Source organism: Podarcis erhardii, assembly GCF_964252035.2.
Source record: "Podarcis erhardii genome assembly, chromosome: 2".
Classification (NCBI taxonomy): Eukaryota; Metazoa; Chordata; class Lepidosauria; order Squamata; family Lacertidae; genus Podarcis; species Podarcis erhardii.
Window position 1 is genome coordinate 114598853 of NC_138498.1, and position 17301 is coordinate 114616153.

Consider the following 17301-nt stretch of genomic DNA (forward strand, 5'->3'; position numbering starts at 1 on the left):
GGTGAGAGGGCTTGCCAGGCCTCAAGGCCTCACCCAGCGGTGTGCCTGCTATTTAGGGTCCCGTGGGGCAAGGGAGGAATAAAACCGCAAGTTTCGGGGCCAGAATCAAGCAGACAGGCTGCTTTTGTGTTGGATACTCTTGCCACCAGAAACCGCCTCTTAACTTCTAGGCTCCTCCAAGGAGCTGAAGGCAGCATGCATTGCTCTTCCCATCTCCATTTTGCCCACACAAGAACCCTGCAAGGTAGTTTCGGCTGAGAGGAAGCATCTGGCCGAAGGTCAGATTCCTAGGTGGGAATTTGGACCCAGTATACACCCTGGTTTGCTTCAACAGTTCCTGGGTTATCTCAGAAATGAGCAGACAAAGTATGGTTTATTTCATGGGTAGGCAATCTAAGGCCCGGGGGCAGGATCCGGCCCAATCGCCTTCTAAATCCAGCCCGCGAATCAGCGTGTTTTTACATAAGTAGAATGTGTCCTTTTATTTAAAGTGCATCTCTGGGTTATTTGTGGGGCCTGCCTGGTGTTTTTACATGAGTAGAATGTGTGCTTTTATTTAAAATGCATCTCTGGGTTATTTGTGGGGCATAGGAATTTGTTCATTTAAAAAAAAAAAATAGCCTGGCCCCCCACAAGGTTTGAGGAACAGTGGACCGGCCCTCTGCTGGAAAAGTTTGCTGACCCCTAGTTTATTTCCTCAGGGTTTGTTTCGTTTCCTCTCCCAGCTGGTTCTACAGTGGTGCCCCGCAAGACGAATGCCTCGCAAGACGAAAAATTCGCTAGACGAAAGGGTTTTCGGTTTTTCGAGGTGCTTCGCAAGATGAATTTCCCTATGGGCTTGCTTCGCAAGACGAAAACATCTTGCGAGTTTGCTTCCTTTTTTGTAAAACCGTTAATACCCGGGGAATCCGCGCTCCGCAAGACGAAAAAATCGCAATACGAAGCAACTCGCGGAATGAATTAATTTCGTCTTGCGAGGCACCACTGTACCTCTTTAGTTTGGTGGGTGTTTAGGAGGTTCATGCACCAATAACAAACTACAGCTTCACGTTGTGGTTTCTGTTATCAAACAAACCATGGTTAAATCTGATATCCACACACGCAACACTTGGGCTAAACAAACCATGGCTTATGCCATAGTCTGGCTGAATGCAGAGGAATGGTGGGAGGCACCAGTTGGGGGACTGGACCCCCAAGTGAAAGAGGCCAGGGAGAGGTGGTGGGATGATGATGAGTAGTCAGAGCAAGAAGAGGGAGCAGACTAGGAAGAGGAGGGTTGGAAGCTGAAAAGGCAACAGGGTTTAGTGAGCAGGAAGAAGCTGTGGCAAAGAGCAGTCCGGAAGCAGAAGAGGAATCAGGAGAGGAGGCAAGAGGCAGAGATGAGTCAGGCTGGTGAAGAGTCCAGGAGGTCTTCCCGCTCCTGCTGTGACAAGGTCCTCTCCTTACAGTCTCCCAGGACCCGAAGAGGTATGAAGAGAGATGAGCACAGACAGGCAAGACGGCAGAGTCTCAGATTGCTTGGGAAGGACCCAGGAGAGAAGGAAACATAAGCAGCTGTGGGGAGGCGGGAATCTTTAATCTTGGCCTCATAGGGCCAAGATCTACCAAGAAGAATTGCTGTGCTCATTAGGCCTGGCTCCCCTGAGCAGGCCTTGTTTCTTCTAATAAAGAGTTAACTTCATGTACTTGGTGTGATTTATTGCAGCCTCGCTCCCTGACAGCTTAGCTCACAAATATGCTTCACCATTAAAGCACTTTTGCTGCATGGATCCTTGAGCAGGAATGATTTAAGCAGAGACCTCACCTGCCTGCCTCTCTTTCTGCCTCTTACCTTCGGCTCCAGGGGCAGGAACTCATCCACCATCTCTTCAAAAGCCTCCTCTCCCAAGGGGCTCTCCCTCCGAGGAGTGGGCACATGCCTGTTCCTGGCCAGCACCGGGATCTTGCTGCCCGCCGGCACCCGCAGCTGTTTCCTCTCGATGCCCCTCAGTGCCCTCAGAGCCTCCCACGCCACATCCAGCTCCGGCAGAGTGTCCAACGACAACATAGAGCAAGATTCAGCGTCTCCCAAGCTCTGCGAGCGGAGCGAGGCACGGGATCCGGCACGGTGGACCGTGGGCATGCTCTGTGACTTGTCCCGGCAGAGGGGGAAGCCGGGAGACAGCACCCCCAGCCGCCTGGGGGTCCGGCACACCCACTCGTAATCCGAATCCTCCACCCGGAGCCCGTGGCAGCTGCGGCACTGCCGCGACCGGCAGGGAGTCCCCGGGCTGCTGCCGTCGGCGTCCCCGGCCCAGCACTCATACTGAGAGAGGGCCATGTCGTCTTGTAGGAGACGCTGGTAGCGCACGTGGGGCAGATCCGCGATGCTGGCGGAGATCTCTTGGCCCACGTAGGAGAACATGGCGCCGGCATCATCCGGGAAGCGCTGCGCGTGGATGTGGCGGAGGGTGCGAGCCAGCTGGTCTTTCTCCGAGAGCAGGCGCTGGAGGCGGTCGATGGAGAGGGCTTGCACCCGGGCGATGACGGTGTCAAAACGGTACACCCGGCCCAAGGCCTGGGCGCATTTCCCGCACAAGAACTCCCCCCGCCCATCGCCGCGCTGGGGAGGCTCCCGGCTGAGGACGTAGGACAGCACCACCTGCAGGTCAGGGCGTGAACTGCCCCCACTGCGACTGAACAGCCATCGCCGGTGGTTGCCGCGAAGCACCGTGCCGCAGAGGCGGCAGAAATTGTTGAGGCTCTCCATGGGTTCAGAGGCAAGGGGCAGCGGAAGGAAATCCTGTGCTTTTCTGAGCCTCCATGTAGTCCCTGGCAGCTGTAAATCACTGCAAGAACTGGAACTTCTAGAACTTTTCTGTATTCAACAACCTGCTCAGGCTAAGCCAAAGAATGTTTCTGGATTGGTTTTTCTGGATCCTCAAGGCCTGTATTTCATTCTCTCCAAAATTCTAATTGTAGCTTCCCTACTAAGGTGTTCTGATCCTGTCTCAGTCCAGATGGTACCTGGGGCTTTTGTTTCTGGAGCACTCAGAAGTGTCTATTTGATTTCTTGAGCTGGGCCTCTTAAGGTCTAGTCTGCCTCCCCAATGGAAATCCGAAAGCCAGGTTCTAGTTTCTCGGCTTCAACTCTGAGTAAGACGACAACAGAAATACCTACTGATGGATCAGCTTGGCTTCACGCTCCCAATGGCTCGTATCATTTATCAAGATCATTGCTTGCCAAATTAATCCAAATGCAACATGCCAGAAGCACCTGCAGGCAAAGAATATATTTTACAAATACACACCCAGGATTAGGAACAAAAAAACCAGACCAACCAGAAACTTCATGAACTAAAAAACAGTCTGTAATTTCCCAGGAAGGTGGAGGACTGGGGTGGGGGAAGAGAGCGCATTCTTTCTACTCTCCACCCAGAGCCGTGAAAGCACGCAAATAGGATATTTGCACGCAGAGTGTAACACACCAAGTATTCTCATGTTTTTCCAAGAGAGGAAAAAAAAGAGCATGGTTCTAGTCTTCCTGGTTTTTAAACTGCTTTAAAGATTACAACTTGAAGGCCGGAATCAACGCACGTTAATAAATAGTTTAAATTCAACAAATATGTCATCCCTGGCATACATTTATTCTGATAGCGGAACCTGTTTTATTCTTGCTGTGAAACTAGGCTTTGTCATAACGAAGGTGTACACATGTGAACCAAATGCACACCACTTAAATCCTAGGTATGAAACCCAAACTTACTTGTCTAGCCTCTCAAAGACTGGGAAAGTGCTTCCCTTTAGTTGAAAGTGTGACTCCCGAGGAGCGTGATGGACAGCTGTGATCCAACAGCCAAGAGATCCATAGACTCATAGATGTATAAAATTGTGAAGTTGGAAGGGACCCCGAGGCTCATCTAGTCCAACCCCCTGCAGTGCAGGAATCATTTGCCCAAGGCGGGGCTTGAACCCACAACCCTGAGATTATGAGCCTCATGCTCTACCAACTGAGCTACCACAGCAGATAAATCCAACAGCAGAAATCATTAGGGCTGTGAAACTTGTTAAGCAGTGTACTGTAAATTCATTCAGTTAAAAAAATTTCAAAACCTGCTCCTGATTAATCAGGCAGCAGATTTCAATATAAATTATTTCAATACATAAAAGTTCAGTGGCAAGCAGCTTTTTAAAAGACACATTCACCCCTTTTCTCTCACTCAGAGGGAATGCCTATATGGAGTTTTATTTATTTATTAACATTTTTATGTTACTTCGGTAAACTATCATATTACATCACAAGGCTTATTATAATATAATTTTCAGCATGTATACGAAGTTTATAGACAAAGTTTATATACCTAAAAGGGGGGGGGGGAAACAAGGACAAAAAACTATTCCAAAATCAAATATGTACCAACACTTTGGACTTCCTGTCTATCCCGTTGTATATTCCTTTTTTACAAAGGAAAATACTCTTATTATTGTATATTTCTTTACATTTTATCTAATACATTCCTATATCAATATGGTCTTGGTCTTATTTCTCAGCTCAGTCTCTCTCCAATGTCAATCGAATGCTAGCATAGATAGCAAACCTTTACTGTATTTTTGAACATATATCTTATATCTATCCCGCTTTTCCATAAATTTTTGTTTTGAATTGCCTCGATATTTAAACGAGTCTTAGAAACGTGGATTTTTCAGCCTGTTTTTAATTGATGCTGGGTTACATTTTATATCATTAAAGTCACTGAAATTTTTATTTCTGGTCTTATTGAAACTGATTTTAGCTTGCTGCTGCTTCAGTTAATTGTTCTGCGCTTGTGTGTGTGTATTTAATTGTTTTATGACTTTATTTTGTTAACAGCTTTTGTCTTGGGCAGCTTTAGGAGGGGATTAGACAAATTCTTGGAGGAAAAGTCTCTCTGCATTCCCCCCCAGTAGCAGAGGCAATAATGCTTTTAAATACCAGTTGCTGGAAACTACAGGAGAGGAATCAAAGAATCACAGAATTGTGAAGTTGGAAGGAACCCTGAGGATAATTTAGTCCAAACCCCCTGCAATGCAGGAATACGCAGCTGTCCCTTACGGGGACCGAACCTGCAACCCTGGCGTTATCAGCACCTTGCTCTAACCAACTGGGCTATCCAGGATTGTGAGAGTTCTCTTGTGCTCAGGTCCTGCTTGCTGGCTTCCCACACAGGCATCCAGTTGGCCACTGTGAGAATAGGTTGCTGGACTAGGCTTTGGCCTGGAACGGGTCTTGTTTGTGAGCTTCCCACAGATATCTGTGAGAATAGGATGTTGGGCTAGATCATGGATAGGCAAACTAAGGCCCGGGGGCCGGATCCGTCCCAATCCCCTTCTAAATCCGGCCCGTGGACAGTCCGGGAATCGGCGTGTTTTTACATGAGTAGAATGTGTCCTTTTATTTAAAAAGCATCTCTGGGTTATTTGTGGGGCCTGCCTGGTGTTTTTACATGAGTAGAATGTGTCATTTTCTTTAAAATGCATCTCTGGGTTATTTGTGGGGCATAGGAATTCGTTCATCCCCCCCCCCAATATAGTCTGGCCCCCACAAGGTCTGAGGGACAGTGAACCGGCCCCCTGCTGAAAAAGTTTGCTGACCCCTGGGCTAGATGTTCCTTTGCCCTGATCCAGCAATGCTCTTCTTACATTCTTATCAACCAGTGTCTCCTGTAGGAAAGCTCCCTTTCCTTTCCCCAGGCATGACAGGTGGGCTGGTGGCTATGAATCAAGAAAGCAGAAGACGGGTGTCTCTGGTGCCAGGAAATCCAGCTCTAAACTGCACACACTGTACCTTTTAAGCATCTTGCTTCTCCCAAATAATCCAGGGAACTGTAGCTTGTCCTGTGCAGAACTACAGCTCCCAGCCTTCTCTGGGGAAAGTTATATGCATTAAGCATCTGGTGTGTATGTAGCCTTGGTCTCTAGATCAAGACATCCAAAAGGGGACCAGGGGAAAAACAGGGACAGATGGCGATTGATTTTTTTCAGAAGCAGGAAGGGAGAGTAATAAATCCATACACACAAGAGAAGCAATCTTCTCGCTCCTGGAAGCAGCTACCCTAAGCAAGGATATAAGGACAGTACAGATCGCTTCCCTCAAGCTTCCTTCAGCTTACAAAGCCAACCAGAGATAGCAAGCAGGATTTGTGGGGCACCTTTAAAAACAAAACAAAAAACCCGTCCATTTTTTAAATCATGGGATATCCTTTTGCAGGCCTAGGGACCTACATGCTATCTGACTAATCAGGTTCCATCCCATAAAAGTACCAGACCCTCGTCACTTTGCTTATCCAGGATTTCTGCCGCAAGAAACCAGTAGCAACCACCTTGCTGGAATTTTGCCTTTTCCCCCCAAGCCCTGCCCAGATCTGGCAGCAGGCAGCACAGTTGCGTCCTTCCAGGTCAGACTCCATTCTACCGCTAGCAGCAAGCCTCTCCTTCCCATTGCCTGCCACTTCCTTTTATAATGAGTAATGCCAGGGAGTGAACCCAGGCTGGACCTTTTGCACATTGCTGAGCTACAGTCCCACTCCTTCTCCAGGCCCTTTGCAACCCACCCTATCACCCCATTCCTCAATTCATGGGTCCACGTAATTTAGTATTGTCTACACTGACTGGCAGGGACGTGGGTGGCGCTGTGGGTTAAACCACAGAGCCTAGGGCTTGCTGAACAGGAGGTCGGCGGTTCGAATCCCCACGACAGAGTGAGCTCCCGTTGCTCGGTCCCTGCTCCTGCCAACTGAGCAGTTCGAAAACACGTCAAAGTGCAAGTAGATAAATAGGGAAGGTAAATGGCGTTTCCGTGCGCTGCTCTGGTTCGCCAGAAACGGCTTAGTCAGGCTGGCCACATGAAATGGAAGCTGTATGCCGGCTCTCTCGGCCAGTAAAGCGAGATGAGCGCCGCAACCCCAGAGTCAGTCATGACTGGACCTAATGGTGAGGGGTCCCTTTACCTTTACACTGACTGGCAGTTGTTCTCCAGGGAAATGCAGTAGATTGAACCTGGATTCGTCTTCTTGCAAAAGCATGTTCCCCTAAGCTACTGCAGCCCCTCTGCTCCTGCTGAGGTCCCTTCTTACCTGGGGAGCCATCCTGACCAACTTCTCTCCTCCACAGAAGAGGACCCAGGAGTCCTGGTGAGGCATATTGTTTCTCCAGCGTGGACTTTGCCTTATACAGTTTCACTCTGTACTGATTTGCTCCCTGGGCCATTGCAGGCGTCTCTGGGCCACCTCCCCTCCACCACGCACCTTTCGACGCCAGGCTGCTGTGCTTACCTGTGCGGGGAGGCTGGCTGCACCTTTCGCCCTCCATTAGCTGTGACACATCATCTCTCCCTTACCTGCTGCTGCTCCACCCCGAGCAAAGGGCAGCCAGCACACCTGGCGGACACCGGAGCCCGGAGCCCCACCTCCAAGGGAGGAACGCCCACACTCAGGCATCCCGGACCGGTTCTTCCTTACCGGAGCCTCTCCCCGCCCTCATCAGGCTTCCCCTCCCCACGTGTAGGGAGAACTTGAGACCTCTGGCTTGCTCCTCTCCCTCCAACCTGTTATTTAGTCGTGTCCAACTCTTCGTGGCCCCCTGGACCAGAGCACGCCAGGCACTCCTGTCTTCCACTGCCTCCCGCAGTTTGGTCAAACTCATGCTGGTAGCTTCGAGAACACTATCCAACCATCTCGTCCTCTGCCGTCCCCTCCTCCTTGTGCCCTCCATCTTTCCCAATATCAGGGTCTTTTCCAGGGAGTCTTCTCTTCTCATGAGGTGGCCCAAGTATTGGAGCCTCAGCTTCAGGATCTGTCCCCCCCCCACCCTAACAGGCAGAAATCCACCAGGAGAAGCCTTCCTCGTGGCATCTCCACGCCAGGAGAGCAAGCTGCACCCGGCCAACTGCTGCCTGCCTGCCTGACCAAGCACAGAAACCGGTCTCTCTGCAAAAAGGACGATAAAACCGAAGTGCCCCACTTTCCCAAGAGCCCGGGCAATCCTGGCTCGCAAATCCGCCCCCCCCCCCCAACAGCCTTCGTGTGTGTTCTAAATCGCAGGCGTCTTCAAAAGCACATCCGAACTCCCTAAAAAGAAAGAATCCAGGGAATTGTCGATTACCCATCAAACTACAGTGCGCAATACTTGTGTGTGCGCAACGCGCGCGCTTTAAATGCACGGGGTTCCAACTTCTATTAAAAGTAACCCGTTTCCCCCTTTTTACGCAGGCGTTGCTACAAATCAGAGCACTGAGGGTCCCGCTAGAAGATCGGCCTAGAGAGAGAACAGGAAAGCCTCTTTCTTTCTTTCTTTCTTTCTTTCTTTTTGTGCTTGTCTTACCTCGCTCACTGTGCTATTTTTCTCCGGACAAAGTTCGTCCCCGTCCTTTTCCCCTTTAAAGGGCATCTTCTCCCTCGCTCTCCCCTCCCCTTCCCTCCCCCCCCCCCCGCGCTGCTAATTGCCTTGCGGGAGAGGTTTGCAGCCAACAAGCCACTTAAACGGACCATGTGATGGGGCGCGCTAAAAGGATTTGCCCGGGCTAATCCCCTCCTCCGTCTGGCTGCCCAGCTGGGAAGGTTGCTTGTTTTCCCTGATCCTACCTTCCCCCCTCAGTCCCCCCCCTCCCGGAACCCCGCGGAGCAGCAACGGTAGCAGGACGCCTGGGTTCTCCCTTCGGAAGGCTCCGGAAGCAACAACTTCAGAGCTGAAACCTCTCCATGCACACTCCGCGTTTCCATACCCGGTCGCTAGGGGGCGGCGGTGCCTCGACGCCGCTTGGGATCCTCACCGAGGACTAGTGACTTGACCTGGAGGAGGGCCGGGACTTTGTGCCACGTCGCACCTTTCCCTCGTGTTGACATTCGCTCCAGCCACGTAAGCCGTCGGCCCTGAATTCTCCCACGCCCAAACCTCCCCTGCGAAAGCTCCATTCATTCGTAAAGCAAAGGGAGCCGGGTGCCCGCGTGCAATAAATGCTGGAAGAGATACCCAGTTTCCCTCTTGGCCTCCAGAGAACTCAGGAGTCCCGGATTCCACCCCACCCACCACCCCCACTTCCCTCGTGTCTATTTAGAGATCAGTGTAAATTCTGTTCACGCTGGACTTTCCTGCTTTTTACGCCTGGGTTGCTACTATGGAATGTGACAAGCAAAAAATGGCCACTGGCTTCTAATACTAATCCACTCCCGCAGGGCCGGGAGCCAGGACGCCTGGGTTCTCTGAGAGAGGAGGGACTGGGGAAGGTTAGTCACGGGTTAGATCACAACTCATTGTTCAGGTGAAGGGGGGGGGGGACTATCTCGCAAAGCCACCTCGTTTAATTACTTTCCTTTTCATTTCAGTTATAAAAAGTGCAGAATGATGATTCATCAATAAAGTACAGTGTCTGTGAAAGCGTTTTGCTTTCCTCCCCAGTTAAAAAAACACATCCATGCACTGGAGCCGGTGGCTTGGAAACTGCCTTCCTGATCTCAATTTAAAGTTCTTCTTTTCTTCATCAATTAATGCGGCAGCGCTGTAGATGGGTGGATTGTATAAGAGGCAGCATGATGGAGTGGTTAGAGCAGGTGCGAGTACCCAATCTTTGGTCCTCCGGATGTTGCTGAACTACAACTCCCACCATCCCTAGCCATTGGGTTAGGCTTGCTGGGGCTGATGGGAATTGTAGTTCAACAACATCTGGAGGACCAAAGGGTCCCCTGCCCTGGGCTATGAGCCAGTGTGGTATAGTGGTTAAGAGCAGTGGACTCGTAATCTGGTGAACCAGGTTTGATTCCCCGCTCCTCCACATGCAGCTGCTGGGTGACCTTGGGCCAGTCACACTTCTTTGAAGTCTCTCAGCCCCACTCACCTCACAGAGCGTTTGTTGTGGGGGAGGAAGGGAAAGGAGAATGTTAGCCGCTTTGAGACTCCTTCGGGTAGTGATAAAGCGGGATATCAGATCCCAAATTCCTCCTCCAGGTTCAAATCTCCACTCTGCCACGAAGATCACTGGCTCAGTTTTCGCCAACCTGCTGTTCTCTGGATGCTTTGGACTACAACTCCCATCGGCCATATTGGGAGTTGCCGCCCAGAATAGCTGGAGGGCACCAGGTGGAGAAAAGCAGGGGAAGCCACACTCCCAGCCTAAACTAAGGGTTGCTTTTAACCACCCCACTTCTTTTCCTTTTGGGATTATAGGAGAAGTTTAAAACGTGGAACGGACTTGAAGACAGTTAGTGATCCTAGACCACCATCTAGTGGACCTGGAGAATTATTGACACCCCCCAGCCTGGATAGCTCAGGTGGTTACAGCAGGGGTCAGCAAACTTTTTCAGCAAGGGGCCGGGCCAGTGTCCCTCAGACCTTGTGGGGGCCGAACTAGATTGGGGGGGGGGAATGAAAGAATTCCTATGCCCCACAAATAACCCAGAGATGCATTTTAAATAAAAGGACACATTCTACTCATGTAAAAACATGCTGATTCCCTGACCAGCCATGGGCCGGATTTAGAAGGCGATTGGGCCGGATCCGGCCCCCAGGCCTTAGTTTGCCTACCCATGGGTTAGAGCGTGGTGCTCATGTCAAAGTTGCAAGTTCAATCCCCGTATGGGGCAGCTGAATATGACAGGTGATCCTCCCTTCAAACTCTATGATTCTATGTGCTGTTTACTCTCAATTACTTTAAAGCACAGGTATTGATCAGGATGGATGCGGGTGGCACTGTGGGTTAAACCACAGAGCCTAGGACTTGCCGATCAGAAGGTCGGCGGTTCGATTCCCCACGACAGGGTGAGCTCCCGTTGCTCGGTCCCTGCTCCTGCTAACCTAGCAGTTCGAAAGCATGTCAAAGTGCAAGTAGATCAATAGGTACCGCTCCGGCGGGAAGGTAAACGGCGTTTCCATGTGCTTATCTGGTTTGCCAGAAGCGGCTTAGTCCTGCTGGCCACGTGACCCGGAAGCTGTACGCCGGCTCCCTCGGCCAGTAAAGCGAGATGAGTGCTGCAACCCCAGAGTCGGCCACGACTGGACCTAATGGTCAGATGTCCCTTTACCTATTGATCAGGAAGCAGAGCCAGGCCCAAACATCCTTCTGCCTGGGGAAGGAGTGGAGATGGTATACAAGCCCTCCTCCCCACCCCACCCCATTCCATGTGCAGGCAATGGGGGGGAGACCCTTTGAGTGTTGGTGGACTCCCAAGTCCCATCAGCCCCAGCCGGAAGGGTCAAGAACCAGGGATGATGGGAATCGTAGTTCTGCAACATCTGCTGCACAAAATCCGCAGCCAGGCCTTTCGGGTGCAGGTGATGGGACACTGTGCCCCAGGGTGGCAGGCAACTTGGTGGACTCTAAGAGAGTAGGAAGCATTTAGAGAGCAACAGGTTGGCAACAGCTGCTCCGCCTATAGTGAAGGATTCTGGGAGTTGTAGTCCTACATCTGCTGGAGGGCCAAAGGTGGGCCATAGCTTAAGCCCAAGCAAATTACATGGCTTTGCGTGAACCTTCAATTCCCAGCATTTCCAGGGAGGGCTGGGGGAGGCTTCTTTCTGAACCCCTGGAGAGCTGCGGCTGCCAGTCAGTGCAGACAATACTAATCTAGGTGCAGCGATCCGAATTGGTAAAAAGGCAGTGTTATAAGAATTTTAAGGTCATATATATAAATGTTCATAACTGGATATATAAACCATATGTCTGAAACCCCACAGAAAAGGTCCTGAACAAATTGACCTCAAATCTTTCTCTGCAAGGTCAAAGTGGGAAACCTCCCCATTGTCTCTTTCCTCACAAATCCTGTCTTAAGGGCACATTCAAGATATGAACAGGGTGTGAGCCTGTGACCTGTGACCTAAATTCAGGAATTAAGTCCTTATGATAACAAAAGAGTGGCCAAAACTCAGATAATGCAATCGGGTAACTTGCCAGACAGGAGATAAACAACGCACTCAGATTTCTGTTGTAGACCGCCTTTTCTGTGATGTAGGTATGATGTTTTTTTGGGGGGGGTGGTCTTGGACTCCAGGGCGGGCAATTTAAAATGTCTATATAAGGGTGGGCACACCTTTGTTTGGGGTCCTCCTCCTTTCGTGCATGTGAGGGGAGCACCCTGTTGCAACAGTTTCAATAAAGATCAGGCTTACTAGCTGCTTTGCTTTTCGTTATTTTCTGGTTAGCCTCTGTTATTTTCTCCTACTGATAGAGAACCTACAAAAAGACTCTATATGGGCTCTTAGGTACCCCAGAGGGGAAAAGGAGCAGTTTTTTCTCTCTCATAACAGCAGCTACTAATGTTCTCCCCACCCACCTCTTTTCAAGTGACTCCTCAGAACACAACACACAGAAATGCACATTTTCTTCTTGGGAACAAATTGCTTTTATTCATATAAATACAGAGACTTTAGATGCCAGGGAAGGCAACCAGCCTCCTTTGGCCACATAAGTAGGCCATGTATAACCCCATTGACAAAACTGTGCCTGACCCTAAGGCAGAGGAAGAATTTCTCACAGGGTTACAGGGTTGGGGTATTTTTTGGAGGAGACGAACTCTGCCTGCTCCCCCAATCAGACAAGCCATGCTTAGAACTTACCAGCAATAAATAAGGTTCTTTTAAACCATAAATATGTAAACAGTCCCAGTGGGCAGTAAGGGAACTCCAGGCCGAGGAATTTATACTCATAAAAGTTCAATGGAACATGTAAAAAGGTAAAGGCAGAACATAAAAAAACAGAGGGCAGCTGTGAGATAAGGCCCAAAGCACAGATAAAATGAGGGTTGGGCATGCCAACCAATTGAATAGCAGCTCTCACTTTGAACTGCTTTTTAATTCTTCAGAAATGCTACGTGAATGTTCATAGACTTTTTTGGTTCCTTTATCGCCTAATGTTTTCTTGCTGCAGAGAGCAGTTGACGAAAAACCATTTCTTACATCCCTGTCACACTGTACATCTAAAGCATATTTTTTTATTGCCTTTAACCGTCATGGCTTCCCCCCAAAGAATCCTGGGAACTATAGTTCACCCCTCACAGAGCTACAGTTCCCAGCACCCTTGACAAACTACAGTCCCCAGAATTCTTTGGGAGAGCCTAAAGTTGTTAAAATGGTGTGAGGTGTATGTTGTGACCTTGGTGACATGATGGGAAACCAGCCAATCGGCGAGTTTCCAGTTCAAGCCTGAAACAGTTGTATCCCCCACACCTCTTGAGTCTGACCCTGCAGGGGAAAAGAAATGTCTCGACTAAATGTAGCAAAGTGAACTTTGGGAGCAACCCCACCTCTCTAAAAAAGAAAATAAAAGTTTCCTTTTGTCTTCACTCTAAACCAGGCATAGGCAAACTCCGGCCCTCCAGATGTTCGGGACTACAATTCCCATCATCCCTGACCGCTGGGTCCTGTTAGCTAGGGGTGATGGGAATTGTAGTCCCAAACATCTGGAGGGCCGGAGTTCGCCTATGCCTGCTCTAAACTGTACCTAATTTTGCAGACACAAGCTACAATGGACCTAAACAGAAGAGGGGGACAGGAACCTCACATAAGGCACCATGAGAAATGCAGATTACCGTATTTTTCGCTCTATAAGACGCACCAGACCACAAGACGCACCTAGTTTTTGGAGGAGGAAAACAAGGGAAAAAAATATTCTGAATCTTAGAAGCCAGAACAGCAAGAGGGATCACTGCGCAGTGAAGGCAGCAATCCCTCTTGCTGTTCTGGCTTCTGTGATAGCTGCGCAGCCTGCACTCACTCCATAAGACGCACACACATTTCCCCTTACTTTTTAGGAGGGAAAAAGTGATTCTTATAGAGCAAAAAATACGGTATATTAAAGCTTTTCGGGGATGCAAATAAGATTTAGAAAGAAAGAAACCACAGGGGCTGTAATAGTTCCTCTAAGTCTCATAGATCATGTGCTATTCACAGATATGTGCTTTTAGAACACGGGAAAATGAGAAACAATAGCTTTACATTGTGGGGAAAACTCACTTTTTTATCATTTTCATGCACTCTTCTCACTTGCAATGCCAGGATCACCTGTTCTGCAAATGGTCTCCTCTGCTCATCCTCTCAAGGAACTTAATGGGAGGAATTGAATGTCCCGAGAATAAAAACAGATGCCAACTCAACGTTGCACTAAAATCGATGTGTCCCAGCAAGCATTTTGGCCAGTTGGAGCAATCGCTGCTTCTTCTCCCCTTGTGTGCTGTTTTACTTGACCACTCCGCTGCCGCCACCCCAAGCCAATTTTGAGGGTGAATAGAGGGGGAGCACTATTACAATAGCTGAAGCCCACGCACATGGCTTTTGCTGATGGGACTCATTAGCTGAGTCATTCCCATCATTGTAACTAGGCTGGGATAGCTCAGTCGGTAGAGCACGAGACTCTGAATCTCAGGGTTGTGGGTTTGAGTCCCACATTGGACAAAAGATTGAGAAAAATAGGGCTGTAGAGTCTTGATTGCGGTTAGAAATGTGCAAACCCTCTGGAGTGTGTCTTCAAAGCAGCCCCCAAACTGCACCAACCCCAATTTGAAAGGAGTTTCAGCAGCTGGTCAGAGGTAATTTATGCCACGCTGAGGACACAAGCAAGTACCAGATTCATGCTGAGCAGCCAGCAAATCTCCTTGCCACACAACCAGATCACCCCACCCTCACAATCCTTCTGGAAGTGGGATGGGCGGTTGTGTAGGGAACTCCTGGCCACAGACTCGCCATCCAATTCAGGGTAGTCCACAACTTGCCACCCTAGGAGCAAGTTTGTGTGAACCCCCACCAAACTCCTTGAACGATTAACTGGTCTAGCACCTCTTTCCTCCAAATCCAGATATGGGAGGCAAGCAGATAGGATAAGACAATTCGGCCCTGTCTTTGCATCAGGCATGATTGGACAATCACCGGACAAACCACCCCTTCTAAAGGGACACGAGGCAGGAGGACCACATCCTAAATTTGAAAAACATGACTTCCCTGCAAAGAATATTGGGAACTGTAGTTTACACCCACCAAGCTATAATTCAACAAACCACAGTTCCCAGGATTCTTTGCGGGAAGCTGTGTGCTTTAAATGTACAGTAGTGCCCCGCAAGACGAACGCCTCGCAAGACGGAAAACCCGCTAGACGAAAGGGTTTTCCGTTTTGGAGGCGCTTCGCAAAACGAATTTCCCTATGGGCTTGCTTCGCAAGACGAAAATGTCTTGCGAGTTCCTGCGGGTTTTTTCCCCTATCCCCCCCCCTTTTCCTAAGCCGCTAAGCGGCTTATCAGCTGATCCGCTGATAAGCCGCTTAACAGCTGATCGCTAAAAGCCGCTAATAGCGCTAATCCGCTAAGCTGTCAATGGGCTTGCTTCGCAAGACGAAAAAAATGCTATACGAAGAGCCTCACGGAATGGATTAATTTCGTCTTGCGAGGCACCACTGTAGTAGGTTGCAGCAATGGCCGCTGTTCCAGAAGTCTTACTTTTAAATCAGGAGGTAGGCCTAGATGACAGCAGCTCATGCAGAAATTAAAGGGGTGAGATTTTCTGTTCTGACTCGTACACATTCCAAAGGAAAGGTTTTCAGGTGTAACAACAGCACCTGCACTTCCAATTTTAACAACAACAACAACAACAACAACAACAACAAAAAGCATGCCTTGGCCATCAGAAATTTGGGGGACACTTACTTCTACTAATTCAAGTCAGATCCAAAATGTGTACTGCTTCAGCTTTCCATATGATAAAAATAAATATTCATGCCAAAAGCATTTCCTTATTCCTTATCCTATATTATCTACATGGCAAAAATAACCCAAAAAACCTTCAAGACATTGCATGTGAGAACGCAAAAAAATATAAATAAAATCTTAAGCTTCTGCAGAACTATGAAGTATTGTAACAATGCTGCTAAAATCCACACTAGTGGCTAGTAAATTATGAACTCCTCAAAACAGCCCCCGCTCCCAAGTTCTGTTAATTTCACACACAAATGTCTATCAATTTTTCTAACTATTTGAGCCTCAAAATAATAATAGTAATTATTATTATGAACATTTCTGAAGGTGGAGTCCTGAAACAAAGTACAATCTGAAACAAACCCAAGTGACTTGCTCCTCATGGAGACATCGGCGCTATGTTCACATGTGGAAAAGTACAGAACATGCTTTGCAAAAAAACCCCAAATGCGTATTTTTTAAAAGGTCCTTATTCTATTATTAGAACCTCCAGTCCTTGGCACTTCTCGCTAGAAGGATCTTAAGACCTTTGCTAAAACTGGACAGCTGCATGGGAAGGCAGTGCCAAATGTTTGCAACCGAATGCCAAGGCTTTACCTCAGCATCCGTGTCCCAAAATGCAATGCTTTACTCTCTGCCCCCCCCCCCCGGTGAATGAAATGCATCCATTCACTTATATCAGGGGTCAGCAACCTTTTTCAGCCGTGGGCCGGTCCACTGTCCCTCAGACTATATTTTGGAGGGGGGGAAATGAACGAATTCCTATGCCCCACAAATAACCCAGAGATGCATTTTAAATAAAAGGACACATTCTACTTGTGTAAAAACACACTGATTCCCGGAACATCCGCAGGCCGGATTGAGAAGGTGATTGGGCCGCATCCAGCCCCCGGGCCTTAGGTTGCCTACCCTTGACTTATATGGAAAAAGGAATGGGGCACACTCAAAAGCACCACTGTCAGTCTGCCCCACTGTCCGCCTGCTCTCTGCCAGCCTAGACCTGCCTGCCTTCTTATTTACAACCAGAGGGTGGCGCTGCCTGTCAGCTTCCACCTGCTTAGTGCTGCCCCCTATAGGACTCGACAGGGAGGAGGATGGGGACAAAAGTAGAATTCATTGGTTCTGCCTGCCATTGGCTCTGGCGCCACCTACTGCCTGCCTCCCTCCTTCCTGCCCTATCGGTCCCAATGTCAACCAGCCACCACTGGAACAAGGATTTTTGCACCTTAAGCAAAGATGGGTGTTCGGTGCAAATGTAGCCTTCTTCTGGTGCTCCGACAGCAAACCGAAAATGCTATTCACGCCAAGGGAGAAAATCGGAGGAAGTCCTCAGTACCTCACAGCAATCTGGCACCTCAAATATTTATCACCTCCACTAGCTGCACTTTTACTTTGGAATACAGTGATACCTTGGGTTAAGTACTTAATTCGTTCCGGAGGTCTGCACTTAACCTGAAACTGTTCTTAACCTGGAGCACCACTTTAGCTAATGGGGCCTCCTGCTGCCGCCGCACCGCAGGAGCACAATTTCTGTTCTCATCCTGAAGAGGTACTATTTCTAGGTTAGCAGAGTCTGTAACCTGAAGCATATGTAACCTGAAGCGTATGTAACCCAAGG

General features: G+C 49.0%; 1 protein-coding gene and 1 long non-coding RNA gene across 4 annotated transcripts in view; one reads left to right on the plus strand and one right to left on the minus strand.

The window, feature by feature from the left end:
• The window catches only part of LOC309336672 (uncharacterized protein), a 28371-nt gene extending 19934 nt beyond the window's left edge, over positions 1–8437 (minus strand). Inside the window, exons 1-2 of one of the 3 annotated variants that reach the window (XM_081852819.1) lie at positions 8338–8437; positions 1832–3256 (exon numbers count right to left, since the gene is read on the minus strand). In XM_081852819.1, coding sequence (XP_081708945.1) covers positions 1832–2749 — 918 coding nt within the window. In that variant the 5' untranslated portion in view covers positions 2750–3256; positions 8338–8437. Of the gene's footprint in view, positions 1–1831; positions 3257–7091; positions 7226–7289; positions 7409–8337 lie in introns of those variants that run through there. The other 2 variants (XM_081852818.1, XM_081852820.1) reach the window with 2 other exon arrangements.
• A 5359-nt stretch (positions 8438–13796) lies between these two features.
• On the plus strand, positions 13797–17002 carry LOC309337368. The gene is made up of 2 exons (XR_014154215.1): positions 13797–15025; positions 15380–17002. It is a non-coding gene; the product is annotated as an uncharacterized lncRNA (long non-coding RNA).
• Positions 17003–17301: the final 299 nt, after the last annotated feature.